This window comes from Chiloscyllium plagiosum, chromosome 13 (genome assembly GCF_004010195.1).
Source record: "Chiloscyllium plagiosum isolate BGI_BamShark_2017 chromosome 13, ASM401019v2, whole genome shotgun sequence".
Taxonomy (NCBI): domain Eukaryota; kingdom Metazoa; phylum Chordata; class Chondrichthyes; order Orectolobiformes; family Hemiscylliidae; genus Chiloscyllium; species Chiloscyllium plagiosum.
Window position 1 is genome coordinate 76,951,493 of NC_057722.1, and position 11,916 is coordinate 76,963,408.

The 11,916-nt window shown below is 45.0% G+C and overlaps 1 protein-coding gene across 1 annotated transcript in view; it reads left to right on the top strand.

The window, feature by feature from the left end:
* Positions 1–11,916, top strand: part of LOC122555670 (sodium/hydrogen exchanger 9-like) — a 451,890-nt gene that overhangs the window by 115,875 nt on the left and 324,099 nt on the right. Inside the window, exon 6 of the mRNA XM_043701665.1 lies at positions 3,378–3,483. Within this exon, the coding sequence (XP_043557600.1) occupies positions 3,378–3,483 (106 nt within the window). The remainder of the gene's footprint in view (positions 1–3,377; positions 3,484–11,916) is intronic.

The following is an 11,916-nucleotide window of genomic DNA, read 5'->3' on the forward strand; positions in this document are numbered from 1 at the left end:
AGGTCAGGGGAAAAACATTACCTCAGTAGAAATGTTTAGTTTGTGAAATTTCCCAACCAGGAATATTTGGCTAGAAATGTGCAGGTTTTTAAAAGCTGAGAAAGTTTAAGCTCTCAGTTTTGAGAATATTCATGCCAGAAGACTCCACAGTTCACAAGACAGAAACTTGGGGAAAGTACTTAAGTATGATGTAAACATCTGATAGAGAGGGACAACCTCTACAGATTTGAGTCTCTGTAACAGATTGATAGTATTGAGAAGTATGTTGATAAATGTCTCTCTCATTATCTCTCTCCCTCTGTTCCCCACTCATTCTCTCTTTCCTTCCACCATTCGTTCTGTCCCTCCCCCATCCCATACCCCATTCCCCTCCCCCATTCCCGTCCCCTCCCCCATCAAAAAATGTGGTCTTCCACCTAGGGCACAGCCACTATTACTGCATTGATCATGTTTTCTATTGCTCAGGCCATCAGGTTTACCTGTGCGTGGACCCTCGGATTTCTGAGGAGGGGGGGTGTTTGGTCAGTGACAAGTGAAATGCAGCTTCCTCCCTTTTCTCCCCTTCAGCCCCCGATCACTATAACCATCAGCTGTTTACATTGCTGACACCAACAACCTCACTAATGTTTCCAGACAGTCGTGTGCATTAACACAAAGAGTAAGAATTACATGAACTTGATCTGACGTTATTTTGTGAGGTCAATCCGTCCATGCAAGGGGCTACACTGTTCTTGAACAGCCACAGTGCTTCTGACGGACAGTCTCACCAGCCCCGGGAGCTCTGATAACAGGGAACTGGACAGGCCGTGGGCCGCAGTGACATTGACTGACTGACTGACTGGGATATCAGGGATGAGTGCCCAGGACCCAGAAACTGGGATGTTTCTCTTCAGAGCAGTGATGGTGAAGGGAAGATTGAAGAGTGGAGTTCAAAATTAGAGAGATTTGCTGGAATTAACAAGATGGAACTGTTTCCACTGGCAGGCTGAGGATCAGAAGACTCCGATTTATTCTCTTTGGCAAAAGCACAAGGGGAGAAAGGAAGCAGAACAGCATTCTGCAGTGTGTTAGATATGTTCTGCATGATTGGGGAACCTTGGCTTTGGCACAAAGATTTGGCCTTTGTATTTGGGAATATAAACATTCTTCTTTTAAGGGAAATAAAACATAGGATTCTAATGTTGGAAGCATAGAGATTGAGGTCCAACTTTTCACCATACAAGGCCAACCTGTGGGCAAAATGTGTCAGCACAGGCTTGGAGGGCTGAAGGGCCTGGTCCTGTGCTGTTTCATTCTTTGTACTTTGTGATTATTTATCACATGATTACCATTATGTACCAAAAGGTTTAGAAGCAGGGAGTCAGGATACAGCGTCTGCCATTTTGGACTGAGGTGAGGAGAAATGTTTTCACCCAAAGAGCGGGGAGCCTGGGGAATTCTCTGCCACAGGGAGTGGTTCAGCCCCAAACATTGAACAAGGAATTAGATATAGTTCATGGGGCTAAAGGGGTCAAATGGTTTGGGGGGAGAACGCGAGAATGGGGGGACTGAGTTGGATGATCAGCTGTGATCGTAATGAGTGATGGAGCAGGCTTGAAGAGCCGAATGACCTACTCCTACACCTATTTTCTATGTTTCTAATTCAGGGATTCTTTGCCCCATTCCCAGTATGTTAATTTGTGCTGGCATGTGATCAGGGTATGAATAGCAATCAAGCACACATGACCCTCACCAACGTCATTGTGAGGGTGGGAAGTTCAAAGCTCCCCCTCCAGTGTTGGCAGTTCTGGGTCTCTTCTGTAAATAGATTGGGGGGGTGGGGGGAGGGAGAGAGTGGGGGGGCGCACCATGAACTACAGCAGAACCCTAGTCCAAACCATTAACTAAATGCAAACAGCCATTTAGTATTCCCATTAGCTTCTTATCTTACGTTAGCCTTCATAGTCAAAGAGATCTACAACATGGAGTTGGACTGGGTTGGGCAAAGTCAAAAGTTCCATGACACCAAGTTATAGTGCAACAAGTTTATTAAAATCACAGACGTTTGGAGCGCTGCTCCTTCATCAGGTGAAGTGGAGGGAAGCAGATAGCCACAGAATATACCGGTGGACAAATAATGGCAAGGTAATTCCAGGAAATTAAGAGCATCAACAGATAAGTTCAAAGAGTGGGAGTAAAGTGTCAACTGCTGAATACCAAAGAAGGAATGACCTATAAACCAATCAATTAATGCAGAGAAGTAATTCCAAATAATTGAAAATAAGTTGGTCCTAGAGAGAGACCAATTGGCTGGAATAACATGAGTGGGTATCAGTCACATGACGGGGGTCTAACTGATGTGACAAGATTATTACTTGTGATTACCTCTGTGCCTGAATTAGTTTGTGCAGTTTTTGATTACTTATTACTTTTGTAAGTAACTTGATCATGGTCCTCTGGGCCCAAGGGCAGGGACACTGCAACCATGCCACAGGAGGGTCCTCTCATTAGCTACCCAGCTCATGTGGCAGCAGTGACAGGTGTCAGTTGATTGAAGCTTTCGATCTCCTCTGCAGCTATGCTGACATTGCTCAACTGTAATTAGCTATTGTTGGCACTCAGCCAAGCATTCATAATGCAGTGTCCTGTGCAGCCTGCTTTTGTTGATGGATACTGACCTCCTGCTGCTATTTCCCTGCACTGGAAATACAACGGGCAAAGCCTCCTTAACTTAGTTGGGTTTGCAGAGTCGGGGGCTTTTCCACTACCTATCTCATTGACAAAAATCCAGCCCATGTCACTGAGTGAAAACAGATGGGTCTCCATAATTTTTGCACTTCAACCAGCCACATTAGAAACCACTGAAACTCTGTGGGGCAATGTCTATTGAAGATATTCATTGTTTTTTGGATTGCAAGGTTCGATATGAATATTTATGTCTTTTGAACAAAAATGGAAGTTGCTGGCAAAATCAGGGTTAACGCTTTGGGTCCAGTGACCCTTCTGCAGAACTGGCCCTGAAACATTAACTCTGATTTCTCTTCACAGATGCTGCCAGACCTGCTGAGCTTCTCCAGCAAGTTCTGTTTTAATTCCTGATTCACAGCAGTTCTTTCAGTTTTTGTCGAGTGTTTTTTGAATGCTGCTGCTTGGGGGTTGCTTAGTAACAGCAGCGAGGTAGTCTATTGAAGATCTGTCAAGAATTGTCATGTAGTGACAACCTCCCATGCCAGGAAGCCTCCGTTGTAACCAGCCGGCTGCAGTTCCCGGGGTAGGGGGGTGGGGGTTTTGTTCAAGCTGGGGGTTTCGAGCGTTGGGTTTTCGGTCAGTGTTATACATCACAGCCTCCCCTCCCTGTGGTGTTTGACTAAAAGAGTGTCTCGTTTTTCTGCACACAGTGACCATGCTCGCCATCTTTCATGAGCTCGACGTAGACGTCCAGCTGTACACGCTGCTGTTTGGGGAGAGCGTTCTGAACGACGCGGTCGCCATTGTCCTGACATAGTAAGCACATGGCTGGAGGTGGGGGTGAGGGGGCTGCCACATTAACGCATTTTAGTCAATTCGCAGACAGCGGCAAAGTGTACTGCAACATTAAGGGCTGAGCTCTTATCTGGAATTAAGAGTCTAATAATGACCGTGAATCCATTGTCAATTGTCAGGACACATCTATCTGGGTCACTAATGTCCTTTAGGGAAGGGAACTGCCATCCTTACCTGGTCTGGCCTACATGTGACTCCAGACCCACAGAGTGGTTGACTCTTCCCTGCCCTCTGGGCAATTAGGGATGGGCAATAAAAGCTGGGCTAGCCAGAGATGCCCACATCCTCTCAATGAATAAAGAGAAAAGGACAGAAAAACCTTCAGAGAGACAGGATCTAGGCTCTGATGTGAGACCCTTTCTCCCCACCCACCAACACGTCAGCTGGGTTTGAATCAAGAGCTTTGACATTAGAGATTTCTTCTGCCGCTTACTGCATGCCAAATAACCTTCCACACTGCCCACTCCCTTTGATTCCCTACAGTGTGGAAGCAGGTCATTTGATCTGCCAAGTCCACCTCAACCCTCCATAGAGCATCTCACCCAGACCCACCCACCACCCCAGCCCCTATCCTATCCCGATACCATTATATTTGCCATGGTTAATCCACCCTAACCTGCACATCTTTGGACTGTGGGAGGAAACCGGAGCACCCAGAGGAAATCCACGCAGACATGGGGAGAATGTGCAAACTTCACACAGACAGTCGCCTGAGGCGGGATTCGAACCCAGGGCCCTGGTGCTGTGAGACAGCAGTGTTGCCCCAGTATTGGGGGTGTAATATACTCCCTCCTCTCCCCCCAGCCAAATTTCACAAATCATCATACAAAGCAAGTTTTCAAAATCTAGTTTGCAGTTTGCAATCTATATTCTAGCCCCCAATTAGCTTTCTCTTTGGGCTGAATTCTTTTTGTTCCCAAGCACCGAGGGATTTGGATCCAGCAATCATGCTGCTGGTACAAAGGGGTGAAAATATCACATGGTCTTTTGTCTTTATTTTAGCAGAGTTATCACCTGTTTCCTATTGTAGGTCATCACCTGCATTGAAGGCGGGATCACATGCCCAGAAAATGTTTTCACCATTGATGTGCTAATACTGCTGTCAGTCAATTGAAAGCTTTTGTCACAAGTAGCAGCCAATATTTCAAATAATTGGAGAGAAATAAGAATTAATGTTTTGAGTCCATTGTCCCTTCTTCAGTCCTGAAAGGACTCGAAACGTTAACTTTGATTTCTCTCCACAGATGCAGCCAGACCTGCTGAGCCTTTGCAGCAATTTTGTTTTTTTTTCTGATTTCCACAGTACGCAGTTCTTTGTTTTTTTTTTCAAATAAGTGGGACAAGAGTGGATTAGAGCTTTTTTGAAGTAGGGGGCCATTCAGCCCAGCTCAATGTATCCTCTCGACAGAGATCCTAACCTCCTCTACGGGGCATCTGAGAGAATTTGGAATAATTCATTCATCTGGAAATGATAGACCTTCTGAAAGAGAGAGGAAACACAGCCAGGTGGGGACATGAGAAACCATTGGCAGATAGCATCAAGGAAAACCCTAAAGCTTTCTATTGGTATATCAGGATTAAAAGAAAGACTAGAGAAAGATTAGAGGTAAAAACAATGACTGCAGATGCTGGAAACCAGATTCTGGATTAGTGGTGCTGGAAGAGCACAGCAGTTCAGGCAGCATCCGAGGAGCAGCGAAATCAAAGATTAGGGCTAATCAAGCATAATAGTGGGAAGTTGTGTGTGGAATCCAAGGAGATAGGGGAATAACTAAATGAATATTTTTCATCAGTATTCAGACTAGAAAAAAACAATGTTGCCAGGGAGAATACTGAGATTCAGGCTATTAGACTAGACAGGATTGAGGTTCACAAAGAGGGGGTGTTAGCAATTGTGGAAAGTGTGAAAATAGATAAGTCCCCTGGGATGGATGGGATTTATCCTAGGATTCTCTGGGAAGCCAGGGAGATGATCGCAGAGCCTTTGGCTTTGATCTTTATGTCATCATTGTTTACAGGTATCTTGCCAGAAGACTGGTGGATGGTAAATGTTGTCCCCTTGTTCAAGAGGGGAGCAGAGACAACCCTGGAAATTATAGACCAGTGAGCCAAAAACTTCATTTGTGGGCAAAGTGTTGGAAAAGGTTATAAGAGATAGGGTTTATAATCCTCTAGAGAGGAATAAGTTGATTAGGGATAGTCAAGGTCGTGCCTCACAAACCTTATTGAGTTCATTGAGAAGGTGACCAAACAGGTAGATGAGAGTAAACCGGTTAATGTGGTGTATATGGATTTCAGCAAGGCGTTCGATAATGTCCTCCACGGTAGGCTATAGCACAAAATATGGAGGCATGGGATTGAGGGTGATTTGGTGGTTTGGGTCAGAAATTGGCTATCTGAAAGAAGACAGAGGGTGGTGGTTGATGGGAAACATTCATCCTGGAGTTCAATTACTAGTGGTGTACCACAAGGATCTGTTTTGGGGCCACTGCTATTTGTCAATTTTATAAATGACCTGGATGAGGGCGTATAAGAATAAAGCTGTATAAAGCTGATATGGCCACACTTGGAGTGTTGCGTGCAGTTCTGGTCGCCGCATTATAGGAAGGATGTGAAAGCTTTGGAAAGGGTTCAGAGTAGGTTTACTAGGATGTTGCCTGTTATGGAGGGAAGGTCTTATGAGGAAAGGCTGAAGGATTTGAGGCTGTTTTTGTTAGAGAGGAGAAGGTTGACAGGTGACTTAATCAAGACGTATAAGATAATCAGAGGGTTTGATAGGGCGGACAGTGAGAGCCTTTTTCCTCAGATAGTGATGGCTAGCATGACGGGACATAGCTTTAAATTGAGGAGTGATAGTTAGAGGACAGATGACAGAGGTAGTTTCTTTACTCAGAGAGTAGTAGGGGTGTAGAATGCCCTGCCAACTTTAAGGGCATCTACTGCGCTGTAATGTTCCATGTTCTAAATCCACTCCATGAACACAGGCCAGTCCATCACACAAACCAGCCTCCGATCCATTAACTCTGCCCACACTTCCCACTGCCTGAAGACAGCAGCCAACATAATCAAAGACCCCTCCCATTCCATTATACCCTCTTCTACCCACATCTGTTGGGCAGAAAATATAAAAGATTGAAAACACATATCAAATAATGAAGAATTGTTTCCTAATATGGTGACTTTTGAACATTGTCCAACCCTCTATTTGTTTTCTTAAAGGAATGTAATGTTCTTGATACATTTGCCCCATTATGTATAGCCCTGTGCCAACAACTGCCCGGGTTGGAAAAGTTCACATTCCAGCTGCTTTTTCTATAACTCTGACCCCCCCCCCCCCCCCCCCCCCCCCCCCCCCCCCCCCCCCCCCCCCCCGGGCTGCCGACTCCCGGGTACAAGGATTACAACTTCTTGGCTCGACATTGCCTCCTCTGCTCGAAGCTGGCCTGGGTTTCTTAATGACCAGAACTGAATTCAAAACGTCCTCTGCCGAGAACACTATCAGCTTTGATGAACCCATCCCTTAATTTATATTCTGTTGCTTTGATGACATTCTCAACATTGCACTGTTAACCTCTCTCTATTGTTTGAACCTGTTGAGTGTCCAGTCAGGTGAGATGCCTTTACATTGCATCCTTGTCTATTTCAACAACTCTCTATGGTGAATCAGTAGCCCTTTGCATTTCGATCTACAGGCAGTATACAAAACCAGCACAGAATGCTGGAGAAACTCAGTCTGGATTTGACTTGATTTGATTTATTATTGTCGCATATACCAAGGTACAGTGAAAAGTATTGTTTTGTGTGCTATCCAGCAAATCCTATCCTACAAAAATACATTAGGGTAATAGAACAGAATATAGTGTTACAGCTACAGAGAAGGTGCAGAGAAAGATCAACTCTAATATATGAGAGGTCTGTTCATAAGTCTGATAACAGTGGGGCAGACGTTGTTATTGAATCTGTTGATATGGGTTTTCAAACTTTTATATCTTCTGCCCGTCAGATGTGGGTGGAAGAGGGTATAATGGAGTGGGAGGGGTCTTTGATTATGTTGGCTGCTGTCTCGAGGCAGTGGGAAGTGTGGGCGGAGTTAATGGATTGGAGGCTGGTTTGTGTGATGGACTGGCCTGTGTTCACTATTCTCTAACTTTTTATGGTTTTGCGCAGAGTGGTTACCAAACTGAGCTGTGATGCATCCAGGTAGGATACTTTCTCTAGTGCATCTGTAAAAGAGTCATTGTGGACATTTTGAATTTCCTTAACCTCCTGTGGACGTATAGGCATTGGTGTGCTTTCTTGACCATAGCATCGATGTAGATGGACCAGGTCAGGCAGCATTGGTGGAGAGAGAAACAATTAGCATTGAGTATGGGTAGAAACCAAAAGAACTGGATGCTGTAGATCAGAAACAACAACAGAAATTGCTGGAAGAGCTCAGCAGATCTGGCAGCATCTGGAGAGAAATCAGAGTTAATGTTTCGGATAGACTGATCCTTCCTCAGAGCCCCTCAGTTCTGAGGAAGGCTCACTGGACCCGAAACGTTCACTCTGATTTCTCTCTACAGACACTACCAGACCTGCTGAGCTTTTCCAGCAATTTCTGTTTTTGTTTGTGAGCTATTCAGTATGGTCTAAGTGTTCATTCGAACTGGTTCAGGTCCTAACTCTAACTCTGAGCAGGTCTGAGGAAGAGTCATTACTGGACTCGACGTTAACTGTTTTACTCTACACCGATGTTGCCAGAGCTGCTGAGTTTCTTCATTACTTTCTGCTTTTATTTCAGATTTCCAGTATTTTGCTGTAGTCTGCAATAAATTTCATTTGTAATGTCCTGCCCCTTAAATTAATTAATCCACCTTGGTCTATAATTTCCAATTAATTTCCACCCAATTCCTAGCTTGGTTCTATTTGTAAGATTGACCCCTTTGTATTGAATCTATGAATCCAGATCATTGATGTAATTGAAGGATTGGTGTGGGGTCCACTACTTTTCATCATTTATATCAATGATTTGAATGTGAACCTAGGATGTATAGTTAGTAAGTTTGCAGATGACACCAGAATTGGAGGTGTAGTGGACAGCGAAGAAGGTTACCTTAGATTGCAACAGGATCTTGACCAGATGGGCCAATGGGCTGAGGAGTGGCAGATGGAGTTTAATTTAGATAAGTGTGAGGTGCTGCATTTTGGGAAAGGCAAATCTAGGCAGCACTTAAACACTTAATGGTAAGGTTCTGGAGAGTGTTACTGAACAAAGAGACCTTGGAGTGCAGGTTCATAGCTCCTTGAAAGTGGAGTCGCAGGTAGATAGGATAGTGAAGAAGGCATTTGGTATGCTTTCCTTTATAGGTCAGAGTATTGAGTACAGGAGTTGGGAGGTCATGTTGTGGCTGTACAGGACATTGGTTAGGGCACTTTTAGAATACTGTGTGCAATTCTGTCTCCCTACTATAGGAAGGATGTTGTGAAAGGGTTCAAAAAGGATTTACAAGGTTGTTGCCAGGGTTGGAGGGTTTGAGCTATAGGGAGAGGTTGAATAGGCTGGAGCATTGGAGGCTGAGGGGTGACCTTCTAGAGGTTTATAAAATATTGAGGGGCATGGATAGGATAAATAGGCAAGGTCTTTTCCCCAGAGGGGGTCAGTCCGAAACTTGAGGGCATAGGTTTAGGGTGAGAGGGGAAAGATATAAAAGAGACCTAAGGGGCAACTTTTTCACATAGAGGGTGGTATGTGTATGGAATGAGCTGCCAGAGGAAGTGGTGGAGGCTCATGTAATTACAACATGTAAAAGGCTCTGGATGGGTATATGAATAGGAAGGGTTTAGAGGGATATGGGCCAAATGTTCGCAAATGAGACTAGATTGGTTTGGAATATCTGGTCGGCATGGAGGAGTTGGACCGAAGAGTTTGTTTCTGTGCTGTACAGCTTTATGACTCTATGACAGTAATGGGCCCAACACCAAATCCAAAGGCACAATACGCGATACAATATTCATCTGACACGTCCCCACCTCAGTGTTCTCCACCTTACAGCCCGTTCCATCTCCATTCCTCATATAATCTCTGTCTCCCCACATTTCTGAGTTGCCTTTCAAGTGAGACTTTGTTGGATGTGTTTATGAAATTCTCATGTGCCATGTGACACAGGAGATACAGACCGATTTCAGAGGAACGTGTTTGAAACTTCCATTTCTTCATGTTAGCTGAGGCAAGCCCTTCTCTTTCCGAATCTGAGCTAATGCTAGTTGGTACTGTACAGATAATTCCCTAAATGTACTTGTGTTAACTTTGAAATAACCCTTTAGAGGCCATCATCCCATCAGCAATCACCCTATACTAATAAAGGCCTAGTCTTTGACAATAGCACTGCCCCTCACTGAGTGAGGCATTCAGGGGCACGATACCCCTGACACTCAGCTGTTTATGTCAGCCAGGGCTCCCTGATTGTGACCTTCATCTGGTCCAATCAGGGAATTCGTCTTCTCTGAGGTGGCTGACCTCATGCCAATCACGACAAACTTCATCCATGATTTTACAAGGATTGGAACTAAAGCTAATGGTTCAGCCATTTCCTTTAGTCCACTTTAGTTAGCAGTTTTAAATATGGGAAGCATATTAACTTGTCTCCAACTGGTGCATCTCAACTGGTCCACTGATGACTGAGGCAGTTCAGGGAAGGTTCATTTGGATGATCCCTGGTTTGGAGGGATTGTCTTATGAGCAAAGACCAAACTGAATGGGGCTCTACTCAGTGACGTTTAGAAGAATGTGAGGTAATCTCATTGAAACTTCCAGGATTCTTAAGGGGCTTAACAGAGTCAATGCTAAGAGGATGTTTCCCCTCATGGGAGAGTCTAAGAGTAGAGGGCACAGTTTCAGAATAAAGGGGCACCAGCTTAATACTGAGAGGAAGAGGAATTTCTTCTGAGGGTTGAGAGTCTTTGGAACGTCTTGCCACAGAGAGCTGTGGGGGCTGAGTCCTTGTGCATACTTAAGGTTGAGATAGATTTTTGATCAGTCGGGGACTCGAGGGTTACTGGGAAAAGACAGGAAAGTGGACGTGAGGAATGTTGGATCAGCCATGACCCTGTTGAATGATAACAGACTTGAGAGCCCTTCTGCTGTTCCTATTTCTAATGGCCTTATGGACTCTGAGTTTGTGTAAATGTCAATGTAGCCAGGAGTGGAGCTTCATGATTACATCGAATTGGGTTTGTGCTCTCTTGTCCTGTCTTCACTAAAAACAAGAGGTTTCCCCCCACCCCCACCCCCACAACTGTTGAACTAACTGATTCCTGTCAGCCTTGGTCTCCCGTATCCACGTTGAGGCTGGGCAGAGCATAGCCCATGTTGGAGCGCTCGAATTTCTGAGAGAGACTGCCCCACTTGAGCCTAGAAATGGTGCAGCGTTTTTTTTAAGGCTGTTGTATTTAACCAGTCGAAGGATGTGGTGACAAGCTGTGGGAGAGGTGAGAAAATGAAGTAAGTGGAGAAATTTAAGATCATTTGCTTCCAATTTTTCAGTATTAATTGGCTCCTGGCACATGTGATGCAAATCGAGACTGTAAACACAACCAGCTATTTTAAAAATAAAATCTGCGAAAGACTCTTATTAAAATGCTCCGCAATAATGAGATGAAGAGTCGAGAGTGTGGTGCTGGAAAACCACAGCAGATCAGGCAGCATCCGAGGAACAGGAAAATCAATGTTTCGGGCAAAAGCCCTTCATCAGGAATGAACACCTCAGATGCTGCCTGACCTGCTGTGCTTGCCCAGCACCATGCTCTCAACTCTAACCTCCAGCATCTGCTGTCCTTGCCTACTTCGAAAGAAGAGATGAAGCTTTTGTTCCTGGTCACCTGTTCAAGCTTCAGAAGCTTGTGACTTCAAATAAACCTGTTTGGACTATAACATGGTGTTGTGTGAATCAGCATGAAACTGAAACAGGTGACCAGTCTGCTCAGTCCCACCCTACGTGACTCCCGTCCCTGAGTGAGCTCGGTGTTTCCCTGAGCCCCATGGTCTGTTCTACCCCTCGTACAGGCAGCCTGTGTGATCAAATGGTGACACCATCCAGTCTTCAGCAGTTTGACCACTGTTAAGTCGCTGTTGTGGTTCCGTTCGCCGAGCTGGAAATTGTTGTTGCAAACGTTTCGTCCCCTGTCTAGGTGACATCCTCAGTGCTTGGGAGCCTCCTGTGAAGCGCTTCTGTGGTGTTTCCTCCGGCATTTATAGTGGCCTGTCCCTGCCGCTTCCGGTTGTCAGTTTCAGCTATCCGCTGTAGTGGCCCGGTATATTGGGTCCAAGTCGATGTGTTTGTTGATGGAGTTTGTGGATGACTGCACAAAACACTATATAGGACAAACAGAAAGACAGCTAACGATCCGCATCCA